Genomic DNA, 15,824 nt, shown 5'->3' with positions numbered 1-15,824 from the left:
AGTACACTATAACAATATAACAAACTCATTCCCTGCCCAGAATGAGCTAAGAGTTTAGAAGGGGAGACATGTCATTAATAGAAATAAGTAAAGTATGGCTATGCACATAAGCTCTGTGGGGCTGGGTGAATAAAGGGAGATAGGATGACACAAAAGGGAATTGAAGAAAAGGATAAAAATAATAACGTTGATATTTGTGAAGCGCTTACTGTGGGCAGAGCACTGTTCTAGGCGCTCGGGTAGATACAGGGTAATCAGGTTGTCCCATGTGGGGCTCACAGTCTGAATCCCCATTTTACAGATGAGGGAACTGAGGCACCGAGAAGTAAAGTGACTTGCCCACGGTCACACAGCTGCCAAGTGGCAGAGCCGGGATTCGAACCCAAGACCTCTGACTCCCAAGCCCGGGTTCTTTCTACTGAGCCACGCTGCTCCTACATAAGAGGGCTTAGTCAGGGAAGGTCTCTTGGAGGAGATGTGCCTTCAATAAGGGTTTGAAAAGGGGGAGAGTCATTGTCTATCTGCCTCTCACCCAGCTCAGTTGGCTTCCAAAATTAATGGTAAAAGGGCTGAGAGTTGAGGGCTGAAGCCGGTTTTAAGAACGGAAATCGCTTGGAAAATAGGTTGTCGGTTTCAGCGTGGAGGTTAGAACATGCTGTTCGGGGAAAACAGAGCCTGTTTTCGGTTCGTTATCACGTTTGCTATCAGCGGAGCGGACAGACCCATGGCAATTTTGTTTAGAAACATGAACCCGGTGCCATCTGGTGTACATCGAAAGGCAAATAGGGAGCTTAACCAGCCTATTCTATCACAGAAAGCCTGATCACTCGCAGTTCCGTAGTCTACTGGGCAGATACCACGTTCATTTGTGTACTCAGGTGGGGTATACGGAAAGGAGTGGGAGAGACTTCTTCTGCCAAAGGGTAACAGATTGAGTTGTGTGTGTATTTTCATGAGAGAGTAATGATGCCGTGTTGTCTCTGCCATTGTCTTCAGTATCTGGTGGATTGCGATGAAGTGATCTTCATGAAGGAGGGCTGCATTACTGAAAGAGGCAGCCATGAGGGACTGATGAATTTGAATGGGGATTACGCCACCATTTTTAATAACCTCCTCCTGGGAGAGGCCCCCCATGTTGAGGTAAGATTGCTCTGACCGTCTTTCCTAAGAAGGTGAACGTACAGCTGAGGTGGGCAGAATTCTGCTAAAATGAAATCCTCTTTTGGTTGGTTGAGAACTCAAAATAGTAACTGTGGAATGGAATTGCTTACCAAGTGTTAAGCAGTGTATTAAACTCAGGGGTAGACACAAGATGATCAAGGAGGACAAAATCTCTGCCCATATTCATTCATTTATTCATTCAATAGTATTGATTGAGCACTTACTATGTGCAGAGCACTGGACTAAGCGCTTGGAATGGACAATCTGGCAACAGATGGAGGCAGTCCCTGCCCAATGACGGGCTCACAGTCTAATCGGGGGAGACCGACAGCAGAGCAAAACAGAAGGAAACAAAAACAAGACAACATCATCACGATAAATGTGGGTCTCGTAGTCAAGGTGGGAGGGACAACAGGTCTTTAATCCCCACACTACTGATGAGAAAACTGTGGCACAAAGACATTATAATAATAATAATAATGTTGATAGTTGTTAAGCGCTTACTATGTGCCAAGCACTGTTCAAAGCACTGGGGTCGATACAGGGTAAGCAGGTTGTCCCACGTGAGGCTCACAGTCTTAATCCCCATTTTACAGATGAGGTCACTGAGGCACCAAGAAGTGAAGTGACTTGCCCAAAGTCGCACAGCTGACAGGTGGCAGAGCTGGGATTAGAACCCCTGACCCCTGACTCCTAAGCACGTGCTCTTTCCACTGAGCCACGCCGCTTCTCGACTTGTCCAGGGTCGTACAGAAGGCAAGTGGTGGAGCCGGGCATAGGAACCAGGTCCCCTGACTCCCAGGCCTGTCTTCTTTCCACTAGGCAACGCTGGACGCAGTTTAAACATCCCTTAAGCACATGTTTACTCGCCCAGCCCCACAGCACTTCTGTCCATATTTTTGTAATTTATTTTACTGACCGTCTCCCCTAGAGGACTGGGGACAGGATTTGCATCTATAAACTCTGTTGTATTTTCCCAAGCACTTATTACGGTGCTCTGCACACAGTAACTACACAATCATTGATTGATTGATGTTGTTTGATTGGGTTCAGAACCTGGGTGGCCTAGTGGAAAAAGCCTTGGCCTGGGTGTCAGAGGAGGTGGGTTCTAATCCCAGTTCTGCCACATGTCTGCGGTGTGACCTTGGGCAAGTCACTTCACTTCTCGGTGCCTCAGTTCCCTCATCTGGATAATGGGAATCAAAACTGTGAGCCCCATGTGGGACAGGGATTGTGTCTAACCTGATTACCTTGTATCTTCCCCAGTGTTTAGAGAAATGCTTGGCACATAGTAATCGTTTAACAAGTTCCATTATTATTATTATTATCATCATCATCCTTTATAGGTTTCTATACACTGGCCCTTTTTACCCAGGGTGAGATTTTTCTTTTTCATATTTTTTTTAATGGAGTGAGTTCCAGTATGGCTCAAATTTTGCTTGGAAAAACCTAACATTAAGTAATGATTAATAATTATGGTACTTGTTAAACCCTTACTATGTGCCAAGCACTGTCCTAAACACTAGGGTAAGTACAAGCAGCGTGGCTCAGTGGAAAGAGCAAGGGCTTGGGAGTCAGAGGTCATAGGTTCGAATCCCAGCTCTGCCACTTGTTTGCTGTGTGACTGTGGGCAAGTCACTTCACTTCTCTGTGCCTCAGTTACCTCATCTGTAAAATGGGGATGAAGACTGTGAGCCCCACGTGGGACAACCTGATTACCTGTATCTACCCCAGCGCTTAGAACAGTGCTCTGCACATAGTAAGCGCTAAACAAATACCAACATTATTATTACAAGGTAATCAGGTTGGACACGGTCCCTGTCCCATGTGAGGCTCACAGTCTTAATCCCAAATGTACAGATGCGGTAACTGAGGCCCAGAGAAGCGAAGTGACTTGCCCGAAGTCACAGAGCTGACAGGTGGCGGAACTGGGATTAGAACCCGGGCCCTTCTGACTCCCGGGCCCGTGCTCTATCCACCGAGCTGTGCTGCTTCTCACTAATGCCAGCCTAATGCTGTTTTAGATCACATTATCTAATCTCCCCCGATTACAGTCTGATCTCCCCGGATTAGACCGTAAACCCGTCAAAGGGCAGGGACTGTCTCTATCTGTTACCGATTTGTCCATTCCAAACGCTTAGTACAGTGCTCTGCACATAGTAAGCACTCAATAAATACTATTGAATGAATGAATGAATTATGCAAGGAATACCAGTGTTTTTGGAGTCAGGTGCTACTGGTCCTCCCTTAAAGCCCTTCCTGGGATCCCGGTGTGAGCACACTCATCCAGAGATGGACAGATAATATCATTTTGAAGTTTTCCACCCTCTCCCATGCTGTCGCAAGTGGCCTCAGACACTTGGGGCAGTGGGATGAGGTGGGAGTGTGGGGAAGGCCTCCTGGAAGATTCCCAGCCAATTAGGAGAAGTGCATAAGCACCTCCTGCAAAAACAAGAGGAGGTGAAATCGTCCAACCGAAGGGATGAGTAACAAATGTCCCTGCCGTTAGCTGACCAGTGAGAGAAGCAACGTGGTCCAGTGGATGGAGCCTGAACCTGTGACTCAGAGGACCTGGGTTCCAGTTCCGACCCTGCCACTTGCTTGCTCATTTTGGACGTGAGGCATTACCAGTCTTGTCCCGTACACAAATGAGTTCTAATCCCGGCTTCACCACTTGTCTGCAGCGTGACCTTGGGCAAGCCACTTCACTTTTCTGTACCTCAGTTACATCATCTGTAAAATAGAGATAAGACTTGTGAGCCCCAAGTGGTACATGGATGGTGTCTAACGTGATTAGCTTGTATCTCCTCAGTACAGTGCCTGGCACATAGAAAGCGCTTAACAAATACCCTTTTAAAAAATGTGAGCAATCACTAGCTCTCTTAAATCCATGAGATTTTTTTTTCTGCATGTCATTAGGTTTGCCCTGGGTTGATTACCCTGTCATCATCCTAACTTGAGGGGTATGGTGTGTTATTAAGAGCTCGTTTTGTTTTTGAATTGGGCAATACAGACATTCACTGAAATGAGTAATTGAGACAGCCCAGTCCAGTAATTGAGCCAGTGCATTTGGGATTAATCCTAACCCACCGTCTTTATATTCTTCTTCAACAGCCCTGATTCAGCAGTGGTAAAGTTCTTTGTTTGAACAGATTCATTCATTCAGTTGTATTTATTGAGCGCTTACTGTGTGGAGAGCACTGTACTGAGCGCTTGGAAAGTACAGTTCGGCAATAAAGAGAGACGATCCCTGCCCCCACCAGGCTCGCAGTCTAGAAGTGGGGAGACAGACATCAAAACATGTAAACGGGCATCAGTATAAATTCAGCAGGGATGATTGAGATGCCTGTTATCTGTGGCGTCAGCTTGGAAAGAATCTGTGATTGGGGGTGAGAAGGAGAGGCTTATCTCACCTTCTCTTCAGGCAGTGAATTTCCTGCTCATGAGCCACTTTGCTGAGGGAAGCGACAAGCTTTCAGGGCATAAAAAGTTATTTTGACGTGAGAAGAGGCTACCGGATTATTTAGTCATTGCCTTTTTATCCCGTTGGATTCATAACAACAACTGTATATATTTCCATTACCCTATTTATTTTGTTAATGAATTGTACATCGCCTTGATTCTATTTAGTTGCCATTGTTTTTACGAGATGTTCTTCCCCTTGACTCTATTTATCGCCACTGTTCTCGTCTGTCCGTCTCCCCCGATTAGACCGTAAGCCCGTCAAACGGCAGGGACTGTCTCTATCTGTTGCCGACTTGTTCATTCCAAGCGCTTAGTACAGTGCTCTGCACATAGTAAGCGCTCAATAAATACTATTGAATGAATAGTAATAATAATAATAACGATCACAAGCAGTGTGACCTAACAGAGAGAGCACGAACCTGGGAGTCAGAGAACCTGGATTCTAATCCTGACTCCCCCACTTGTCTGCCGTGTGACCTAGGGCAAGTCACTTAGCTTCTCTGTGCCTCGATTACTTTATCCGTAAAATGGGGGATTAAAGCTGCGAGCCCCTTTTGGGACAGGGATTGTCAGTCAGTTAGCTATATTTAATAATTATGTTGGTATTTGTTAAGCGCTTACTATGTGCAGAGCACTGTTCTAGGCGCTGAGGTAGATACAGCGTAATCAGGTTGTCCCACGTGAGGCTCACAGTCTGAATCCCCATTTTACAGATGAGGTAACTGAGGTACAGAGAAGTTGAGTGACTTGCCCACAGTCACCCAGCTGACAAGTGGCAGAAATGGGATTCGAACCCGTGACCTCTGACTCCCAAGCCCGGGCTCTTTCCACTGAGCCACGCTGCTTCTCTATTGAGCCCTTACTATGTACAGAGCACTGGACTAAGGGCTTGGGAGAGTACAATACAACAATGTAGCAGACACATTCCCAGCCCACAGTGAGGTTACTGTGTCCCAACCTGATTGTCTTTTATCTACCCCAGCGCGTAGAACAGTGCCTGTCACACTTCTTAACAAATATCAAAAAAAGGGTAAAAAGGGCTGAGTAGGGCAAAGGCCAAATGATTGAGGGTGTGTGTTTGTGAGTGTAAAACTATAGCGTGGCTCAGTGGAGAGAAGCAGCGTGGCTCAGTGGAAAGAGCCCGGGCTTTGGAGTCAGAGGTCATGGGTTAGAATCCCGGCTCTGCCACCTGTCAGCTGTGTGACTGTGGGCAAGTCACTTGGCTTTTCTGTGCCTCAGTGACCTCATCTGGAAAATGGGGATTAACTGTGAGCCTCGCGTGGGGCAACCTGATTGCCCTGTATCTACCCCAGCGCTTAGAACAGTGCTCGGCACATAGTAAGCGCTTAAATACCAGCATTATTATTACAGTGGGCGGACATGGGTTAAGGATCGTATCAGAATCGTCTCCCTCAGACTTTTCACAATGCTCTGCACACAGTAGGCCCGCAGTCAATGAATGGTAACAGCAATTGTCCCACGGACAGAATGAGTTTTTGAAATTGTGAACCTCTTACTGTGCCGTCTCTGAACTCCTGCCAGGAGCCTTGATGTGAGCCTTATCCATCTGATTCACAGTTAGGGAATTTCTACCCATCTTCCTTCCCCAGCTCTGCTGTTCCCCTCAGCAGAACTGCCTCAGATCAAAGTATCTGTTACCGATTTGTACGTTCCAAGCGCTTAGTACAGTGCTCTGCACATAGTAAGCGCTCAATAAATACTATTGAATGAATGAATAATTGTTTTGCAACTAACCATGATGAATTGTATCAAAAATGCTCATGTTAGATCCCTAATACTCTTCGGCTAATGGGTAAGAGAGCGTTCAAGTCAAGACACGTAAGACTTTCGGGCAGTCTTTTTCTACCTTTTTCAGAAGATTTGCTCCATGCAGATGTGGTTTAGAGGGACAGTTAAAGGCAGTAAGTTGCTACATGCTCCATACCCAAGGAGGAATGTGTATTTGGGACCCTTGGGACTTTTTGTTGTTGTTTTTAAAATGGTATTTCTTAGTGCTTACTCTGTGCCAGGCACTGTATTAAGGGGTTCAACTAATCAGGTTGAACATAATTCCGTGACCTACTTGAGGCTCACAATCTTACCTCCCATTTTCCAGATGAGGGAACTGAGACCCAGAGAAGTAAAGCGACTTGCCCAAGGTCACCCAGCAGACAGGTGGCGGAGCTGGGATTTGATCCCTTATCCTCTGATTCCCAGGCCCGTGCTCTATCCACTAGACTTTGCTGCTTCTGATCCCAGTAACATTTGCAGGCCAGCTGTTAAACTGGGATCTGATTCCTTCCCAAGAGCAAGGTGGGATTTGGGGGAATGAATGTGGTGGAGGACTGCTGATTGCCCTAAGATGGGTTCTTTTGGCACGGCTCAGAGGTCTGGATGGCCTCTGTATTATGTTTTTTATGCTATTTTAGTGTCAAGCAGTATACCAAGCTCTGGGGGCAGACACAGAGTAATCGGGCTGAACACAGTCCCTGTTCCACACGAGGCTCACCGTCTTAAATAACGGGAAGGGTGGGCATTGAATCCCCATTGTAAAGATGAAAAAACCGAGGCACGGAGAAGTCGTCGCAGGTCCCAGGTCACCCAGCAAGCAACTGACAAAGCCGATGTTGGCCAGAACCCAGGTCTTCCGACTCCCAGGCCCGTGCTCTTTCCACTGGGCTACGCTGCTGCTCCGTTTGACTGGTGTCATCTTTTTGTCTTAATAGGTTAATTCTAAGAAGGACATGAGCAATTCACTGAAGAAACCACAAGACAAAGGTCCTAAAGCAGCCTCAGTAAAGAAAGAGAAGGTGGTGAAGACAGAAGAAGGTATTAACTGTATCCCAATTTGGGATGTGGGATGGAATGTTGGGAATTCTTCTGCGCCGTCTTTGCGCTTGAATTTGCACCATTTATTCACCGCCTCCTCAGCCCCACAGCGCTTATGTCCGTATCCACAGTTGATTTATTTATATTAATGTCTGTCTCCCTCTCTAGACTATAAGCTCATTATACTGTACTCGCCCAAGCGCTCAGTACAGTGCTCAGCACCTAGGAAATGCTCAGTCAGTACCGCTGATTGATGGAATGGCCCCGCTTCAGCACGCCTGGAGCCTAGTGCTGCGAAGGCACTGATACTCCTCTTTCCCTTACGATTGTCTGGTTCAGATGTAATCTTAGAATGTTAAAGGTCATTTAAATTGGGATGAGAGTTTAAATAGACTGGGCAGAGCAGGCCCGAGTAGCCCAGTGAAAGAAAGATGATACTTATTGGACCATCGTCAGGACCTTCCCCCTGCTGTACGGTTGCTCTTTGACTGGGTCCCTGCTGGCACAGAGAAGCAACTTAGTGTATAGAGCACGGGCCTGGGAATCAGAAGGACTTGCGTTCGAATCCTGCCTACGCCACATGTCTGCTGTGTGACCTTGGGCCAATCACTTCACTTCTCAGGACCTCAGTTACCTCATCTCTAAAATGAGGATCAAGACTGTGAGTCCCTTGTGGGACAGGGACCTTGTCCGACCCGATTAGATTTGTATCTAGCCCAGTACCTAGAACAGTGCTTGTCACACGGTTAGCGCTTCACACGTACCGTAATTATTCTGTTGGATCTAGTGGCTCGGTTTTTGGTCGAGCTTGTGTTTCGCCCTTGCGCTTTCTCAGGGCAGCTGATCCAGGTGGAAGAGAAAGGCCAAGGCTCCGTGCCCTGGTCCGTCTACGGCATCTACATCAAGGCAGCCGGCGGTCCCTTGGCCTTCCTGGTCATCATGGCCCTCTTCATGCTGAACGTGGGCAGCACGGCCTTCAGCAACTGGTGGCTGAGTTACTGGATCAAGCAAGGAAGTGGGGTAAGGAAACCCGGCAACAGCCGGTTGCAAGGATCCGAAGAAGTGGCCACTCGTTCAGACACACTAGATTTCATTGTAGAAGCCCCCCCTTTCCTCTTTTCCCACCCCTTTCTGCATCACCCTGACTTGCTCCCTGTGTTCAGCCCCCCTCCCAGCCCCTCAACACTTAGGTACATTTCTGTTATTTATTCATATTGATGTCTCTCTCCCCCTCTAGACTGTAAGCTTGTTGTGGGCAGGGATTGGGTCTGTTGTTATATTGACTCTCCCAAGTGCTTAGTACAGTGCTCTGCACATGGTAAGCACTCAATAAATATGATTAATGAATGAATCGATCCTTGAGCGGGTGAAGCAAAACCCCCAGAGGAAGCCAGGGGGGGAACAGTCAGGGCTGGGAGTCATAGCAAGCAGGGTCTTCCCCAGATGAGGTCCAGATCCTTTTTCCTCCTACTGACTCTCTCCCAAGAAGAAGGAAGCAGCATGGTGTAGTGGTTAGAGCCCGGGCCTGGGAATCAGGAGTTCATAGGATCTAATCCTGGTTCCGCCACTTGTCTGCTGGGTGACCTTGGGCAAGTCACTTCACTTCTCCGTGCCTCAGTTACCTCATCGATAAAATGGGGATTTGAGACTGTGAGCCCCACGTGGGACAGTGACTGTGTCCAACGCCATTTGCCTGTGTCCACCCCAGTGCTTAGTACAGTGCCTCGCACACCTCAAGTGCTTCGCAAATACCAATATTATTATTATGGTTATTAAGCGGGAGATGAGACAGGAAGGCGCAGTCTCACTGGTTTGTTACAGCCCCTTCTCAAGAACCTTAAAGAGCTTCTTAGACATTTTGTCTTCACAAGGCCCTGCACGGAAGTAATATTGACCCGTCATTAAGCCCAAGCCCCTTTATTAAGTCAAGAAAGCAGCTGAAATTGGATTCCCTGTCTCCGGGCAGAACACGACGGTACTACGGGGTAATGAGACGCTGGTGAGCGACAGCATGAAGGACAATCCTCACATGCGTTATTACGCTAGCATCTACGCCCTCTCCATGGGCGTCATCATGATCTTGAAAGCCATTCGTGGTGTTGTTTTTGTCAAGGTACGTGGAGGAGGTGGTCACGCTAGCCTCTGGCTTCTCTTTATTTCTGGGAAATCTGACCGTGAGCCTGGATGGGTTTTTTCTGAGCTGGGCAGATGTCAGCCTGAGCAGGAGTGGCCGGACTCCATCTGCTCCTTTTTTTTTTTGATAAGCAGGGTGGTGGAGCGGATCGAGCACAGGCCTGGGAGTCGGAAGGTTATGGGTTCTAATCCCGGCTCCCCGACTTGTCTGCTGTGTGACCTTGGACAGGTCACTTCACTTCTCTGGGCCTAATCACCTCGCCTGTAAAATGGATTGAGACTGTGAGCCCCATGTGGGACTGGGACTGTGTCCAACTCGATTTTCTTGTATCTCCTCCAGTGCTTAGTACAGTAGCTGGCACATACTAAGCGCTTAACAGTTGCCATCATCATCATCATTTGCTCAGCCAGCTAGTCCTTTCCAGTGTGGAGAGCAGCTACATGCACTTCCTGGGGCTTTTGCTGGCAACCATTAGGTCTTGGGGAGAAGAGAAGGGTGAGGGGGAAAAGAACTGGCTGACAATTTTCAGAGCTCCAGACTGTGATTGGCTCTTTCTGTCTTTCTTTTTCTTTTCCTTTCTTTTCTTTTTCTTTCTCTTTCTTTTTCTCTCTTTTCTCTCTCTCTCTCCCTTTCTCTTACCTCTCTCTTTTTTCCTCTCTTTCTCTCTCACTTTATCTCTTTCTCTCTCTCTCTTTTTCTCTTTCTCTCTTTCTATCTCTCTTCCTCTCTCTACAGGGAACACTGCGTGCATCTTCCAGACTCCATGATGAACTCTTTCGGAGAATCCTTCGCAGCCCCATGAAATTCTTTGACACCACTCCCACGGGGCGAATCCTCAATAGGTTTTCTAAGGACATGGATGAAGGTACAGCTCCACTTTTCCGGAGGTGGATTTTTTTCCCCCCCTTCCTTTCACCTCTCCAGAGAGGTCTCTTTATGGTTAGATGTTACTTGTCATCCTGCCCTTATGACAAGGCCCCAGTGAAGAGAATTGGATTGTTCTTTGTCAGTCATATTTATTTATTGAGCGCTTACTATGTGCAGAGCGCTGTACTAAGCACCTGAAAATCTGCTGGGCTTTTGAGTCTGCAAGGTAGTAGCCCCAGGCCACCCTAGCTGGGAGCTCTGCCAATAACTGTAAGCCCATTGTGGGAAGGGAAAACAGACACATTCCCTTCCCAAAAGCCCAGCAGATTTTCAGATTTGAATCAGGAACCTGAAAGGTAGCTGAGGAAAGAGAGGAGCCCCCTGTTTGAGGTTCCAGAAATTGGCTGTTTTCTTTTGTGGTTGCCCATGTGGCCTCTGCCTCAAAAACTGGAGGACTTTCTTTTTGCTCTTTGCTCCGGGTTTATCTGCTTAGCATTAATTCATTCAGTTGTATTTATTGAGTGCTTACTGTGTGCAGAGCACTGTACTAAACGCTTTGGAGAGCTCAATACAACAATAAATAGACATTCTCTGCCCACCAGGAGCTTGCATTCTAGAGCGGGGGAGCCAGACATTTATAAATAAATAACAGATATTTACATAAGTATTGTGGGGCTGGGATGGGGGAACAACAAAGGAAGCAAGTCAGGACGAAGCAGAAGGGAATGGGCCAAGAGGAAAGCTGGGCTTAGTCAGGGAAGGCCTCTTGGAGGAGATGGGCCTTCAATAAGGGTTTGAAGTCAGGGAGAGTAATTGTCGGATTTTAGGAGGGAGGGCGTTCCAGACCAGAGGCAGGACATGAGCGAGGAGTCGGAGGCGAGGTAGACGGGGTCGAGGCACAATCAGTGGGTTAGCATTAGAGGAGCGAACAGTGTGCGGGCTGTGTTGTAGTAGGAAATCATTCCCCCATCTGGCAGGTGTCGTCGGCTCAGTGACACCTCAGTGATCGGGTGTGTTGGCTGTGGGACTCTAAACCAAATCCCCATCCTTGCTGGGCCTGGTGCCCAAAGCCAGAGTCACTCTCGGAGGAGGAGGCCTTGTCGTAGGACCTTAGGCTAAGGAGATATTAATTCCTTATATCTCCTTAGGCTAAGGAGATATTAACTAATGCCCTTGACCCCATTGGTATTTTCTGGATCGAAGGAAAATGAACCTTCCCAAACTTCACATTTGCAAGGCCAAAGGCACCTGCCCATCGGCCTCATCTTTTCAGTGAAGGGTCGGTGGGAGCCGTGTTCAGCTTGCTGACTCTGCTCCGTTCTTTTTACGAATCACTCTTTGCCCGTCCCAGTGACTTCACTCGTGTTCCTTTGCCACCTCTCCAGTGGATGTCCGCCTGCCGTTCCAGGCCGAAATGTTTATCCAGAATGTCATCCTGGTGTTTTTCTGCGTTGGGATGATCGCGGGGGTCTTCCCCTGGTTCCTAGTGGTGGTGGGGCCCCTCGTCATCCTCTTCACAGTCCTGCACGTCGTCTCTAGGTAAGAAGGGGCTTGGGGGAGGTGGCAGATGGTGGCCATTGAGTTGGGGCCTCCACGACTGTTGTTCGTAAGCTGCTCCTTCACCCACCTCTCTCTTTCAGGGTGTTAATTCGGGAGCTGAAACGCCTGGATAACATCACCCAATCTCCTTTCCTCTCTCACATTACATCCAGTATTCAGGGACTTGCTACCATCCACGCCTACAATAAAGGGCAGGAATTTCTCCACAGGTTAGTGTTCCCTGTTAACTGACCCTACTCAGGTTTTTGATTTCCGAGTTCCTGCAGAACCGGCAATGTTGTCCGCAAGGGATTGTGATGCTCAGGGTGGTAGCGTCCAGAGGAGAAATGAAGCAGCTGCTTAAAATCCAGCTGCGTGTTGGAAATTCTTCAGTTAGGGGGACTTGTCCTCACTTCCCAGGGCTCCGATATCTGGGACACTGACTGGGAAGGAAGAGTCCTAGAAGAGTGGGCTGGCTGGAGTCTCCAGAGAGTCTACTTCATCTCCTTGATTAGGTTTGCATGCACTGCAGTTTCCTTCTCGATTCCTTCAGCTGGCCGTCCAGCTCAGGCAACTATCCAGGGACGCCATTGACCTGTTTGGCAGAAGCCTCTGGCTTATGTTTTATCCAGTCTTCTCTGCAGTCTGAGTCCACTGCTCCTTGGTTCTAAGCCAGGCTCTGCTGCTTTGTGACCCTGTGACTTCATGACCTTGGGCAAGTCACGTCACTTCTCTAGCCCTCAGTTACCTGTAATATTGAGACTGAGAGCCCCATGTGGGACAGGGACTGTGTCCAACCCGATTTGCTTGTATCCACCACAGTGCTCAATACAGTGCAATAAGCGCTTAACAAATACCACAATTATTATTATTCCCTTGGCAGTCACTGGAAAGGAGGGACCCTTAGTACAGTGCTCGATAAGTACGCACAGTAAGTGCTCGATAAGTACGATAGATTGACCCTTATCCCCCCCTCCAGGAATGGCATCCATGTCAATAGCTGTTTTTTAGTTTTCCTTTCCTGTCCCCGGACATGGCCAAGTGTCTCCTCAGACTGTGCTTTCTGGTCCTGGAGTCTTTTTGTTACTCTCCTCTGCATTTCCTGGAAAGTACCTCAGATCTTGACTCTGTTTATTGCCACTGTTCTTGTCTGTCCGTCTCCCCCGATTAGACCGTAAGCCCGTCAAACAGCAGGGACTGTCTCTATGTTGCTGACTTGTTCATTCCAAGCGCTTAGTACAGTGCTCTGCACATAGTAAGCGCTCAATAAATGCTATTGATTGAATGAATGAATGCCTCAGAGGTCTGCTGCTGCCAAAGTTCATTTTTAATAAAACTAGATGTTTTTTAAATCTTTGCTCCCTCCTTTCCCTGCTTCCACAGGTGCTTACACTTAAGTCAATGGCTCTGTTTTTGAAGGTTGTTGTTGCAGGTTTATAATCAGAATTCTTCCAGGAGCGGAGTTTTCTGTGTCTTCCAAAGTGGCCCAAGAAAGCCTTCCCCTTGGGGATTGTCTTTCGAGCCTTAAACTCCAGTCCATTCTCCTTGCTCCATCCGGATGGAGATCATCAACATCATCACCAAGTGGCATATTTACTCACATAATTGCACCCCAAAAGCAGGGAAGGCTGTGTAAGGTTATATAAGAATTAAGTCTAGCAATACAGGGAGCAAGAAGAGAGAGAAGGGGGGGGAGAAATGGATGAGGAAAGAAGGGGGAGAAGGACAAGAAAGGTAAGGAGGAGGCATTTACCCCTCTTTTATTGCACTGTCCCAAGTGCTGTAAACATTAGGCCTTAAATGAATCAACCCCTCCTCCCCTCCCCTTTAATTGCTGATGAAACTCCCTCCCCACTGTGAGCCTGTATCTGCACCATTGCCTTCTGCTCCTTCTCTTCCTCCTTCCTCTGGGCTCGGATGCACAAGCTAAACGAGCATTCTCCAGCGCAAACCAGCACCTGCAACGTCCATGCTTTCTGACCCATTTCTTCTTCCAACACCGGCGCACGAAGCTGGCATTGCTCATAAAATCTTTTGTTTCAGCCTCAAACGTCGGGAGCGGGTGGTGGGAGGCGGCGGCGGGAAGGGGGAGATTACTCGGTGGAAACCATAATGTGGGGTCAAACGGTGTTTCATAGCCTTGTCCCAGACCTTAACTGTGCTATTTGTTAAATGCTTAATATGTGTCAAGCACTGTACTAAGCATAGGGGTAGATAAAAGGTAATCAGGTCCCACAGTCTAAGTAGGACCTCGCTAGAGATATTTGGCTATCAAATCTCCAGCCTGACACCATCCAAGAGCTGCATCCCCGGGGCTACTGTTAGCCTTAGGTGTCTTGTTTCCTATCCTAGGTACCAGGAACTGTTGGATGACAACCAGGCGCCCTTCTTTTTATTTACCTGTGCAATGAGGTGGCTGGCTGTGCGGTTGGATGTGATCAGCATCGCTCTGATCACGACTACGGGGCTGATGATCGTCCTGATGCATGGCCAGATCCCCCCGGCTTACGCGGGGCTGGCCATCTCCTACGCCGTGCAGGTCAGTTCTTGGGATTGGCGACCTCCCCTACTCCATCCGGGGTCAACGCTCGGAAGCACAGTGGGCGGGTTACACTAACCCAGCGAGTCACTCCTGGGTTTAAAAATCTCTTCTGGGGCCTGGTGGCACATCCAGCCACAGATAAGTTTTTTTTACAGAGGGTAAGGAGTACCTAAATAACATCACTGGGGGAAAGCAGTGTGGCCTAGTGGATAGAGCCTGGGACTGAGAGTCAGAAGGCCCTGGGTTCTAATCCCGGTTCCGCCAGTTGTCTGCTGTGCCACCTTGGGCAAATCACTTTATTTCTCTGTGCCTCCGTTATCTCAGCTGTAAAGTGGGGGGTTAAGACTGTGAGCCCTATTTGGGGCAGAGACTGTGTCTGACCCGACTGTCTTGTATCTACGATGCCGTGCACATAACCTAGACAGTCACTCATCCTATCGTATCTGGATTACTGCATCAGCCTCCTTGCTGACCTCCCAGCCCCTGACTTTCCCCATTCCAGTCCATTCTTCTCTCTACTACCCGCATCATTTTTCTACAAAAGCGTACTGGACACGTCACCCCGCTCCTCAAAAAACTCCTATGGTTGCCCACCCGCTTCCGTTTCATACAAAATCTCCTCTCCATTGGCTTTAAAGCATTCTATCACCTTTCCCCCCTCCTACCTCACCTCTCTTCTCTCCTTCTGCAACCCAGCCCGCACACTTTGCTCCTCTCATGCTAATCTTCTCACTATGCCTCAGTCTTGCTTGTCTCCCCGCCGAACCCTAGCTCACGTCCTGCCTCTGGCCTGGAACGCCTTCACTCCTCTAATCTGACAAACAACTATTCTCCCCCGCTTCAAAGCCTTATTGAAGGCGCATCTCCTCCAAGAGGCCTTCACAGACTAAGTCCCACTTTTCCTCATCTCCCACTCCCTTCTGCAGTACCCTGACTTGCTTCCTTTGTTCATTCCTACCTCCTGTCAGCCCCAAAGCCCTTATGTGCATAACTGTCACTTTATTTATCCTTTTGCTTCTCCCCCGTCCCAGCCCCAAAACAATTATGTACATATCTGTCATTTTATTTATTTGTATTGATATGTGTCTCCCACTCTAGACTGGGAGCTCACTGGGAGCAGGGAATGTCACTTTGTTGTACCTTCCCAAGTGGTAGTATGGTGCTTTCCACACTGTAAGCGCTCAATAAATATAATTGAATGAAAGTCAGAGGGTCATGGGTTCAGATCCTCACTCTGCCACTTGTCTGTTGTGTGACCTTGGGCAGGTCACTTCTCTGCACCTCAGT

General features: G+C 48.1%; 1 protein-coding gene across 5 annotated transcripts in view; it reads left to right on the top strand.

Annotated features, from left to right (window-relative positions):
- Positions 1 to 15,824, top strand: part of ABCC5 (ATP binding cassette subfamily C member 5) — a 105,784-nt gene that overhangs the window by 61,613 nt on the left and 28,347 nt on the right. For all 5 annotated transcript variants that reach the window (XM_029074063.2, XM_029074070.1, XM_029074079.2 and 2 more), the window contains 8 exons: positions 997 to 1,140; positions 7,353 to 7,455; positions 8,291 to 8,475; positions 9,422 to 9,568; positions 10,325 to 10,454; positions 11,842 to 11,995; positions 12,097 to 12,225; positions 14,348 to 14,534. In XM_029074063.2, the coding sequence (XP_028929896.1) occupies positions 997 to 1,140; positions 7,353 to 7,455; positions 8,291 to 8,475; positions 9,422 to 9,568; positions 10,325 to 10,454; positions 11,842 to 11,995; positions 12,097 to 12,225; positions 14,348 to 14,534 (1,179 nt within the window). The remainder of the gene's footprint in view (positions 1 to 996; positions 1,141 to 7,352; positions 7,456 to 8,290; positions 8,476 to 9,421; positions 9,569 to 10,324; positions 10,455 to 11,841; positions 11,996 to 12,096; positions 12,226 to 14,347; positions 14,535 to 15,824) is intronic.

The sequence above is a fragment of the Ornithorhynchus anatinus genome, chromosome 1 (genome assembly GCF_004115215.2).
Source record: "Ornithorhynchus anatinus isolate Pmale09 chromosome 1, mOrnAna1.pri.v4, whole genome shotgun sequence".
Lineage (NCBI taxonomy): Eukaryota > Metazoa > Chordata > Mammalia > Monotremata > Ornithorhynchidae > Ornithorhynchus > Ornithorhynchus anatinus.
The sequence above is the reverse complement of the archived record's forward strand: the minus strand, read 5'-3'. Positions and strand labels throughout refer to the sequence as shown.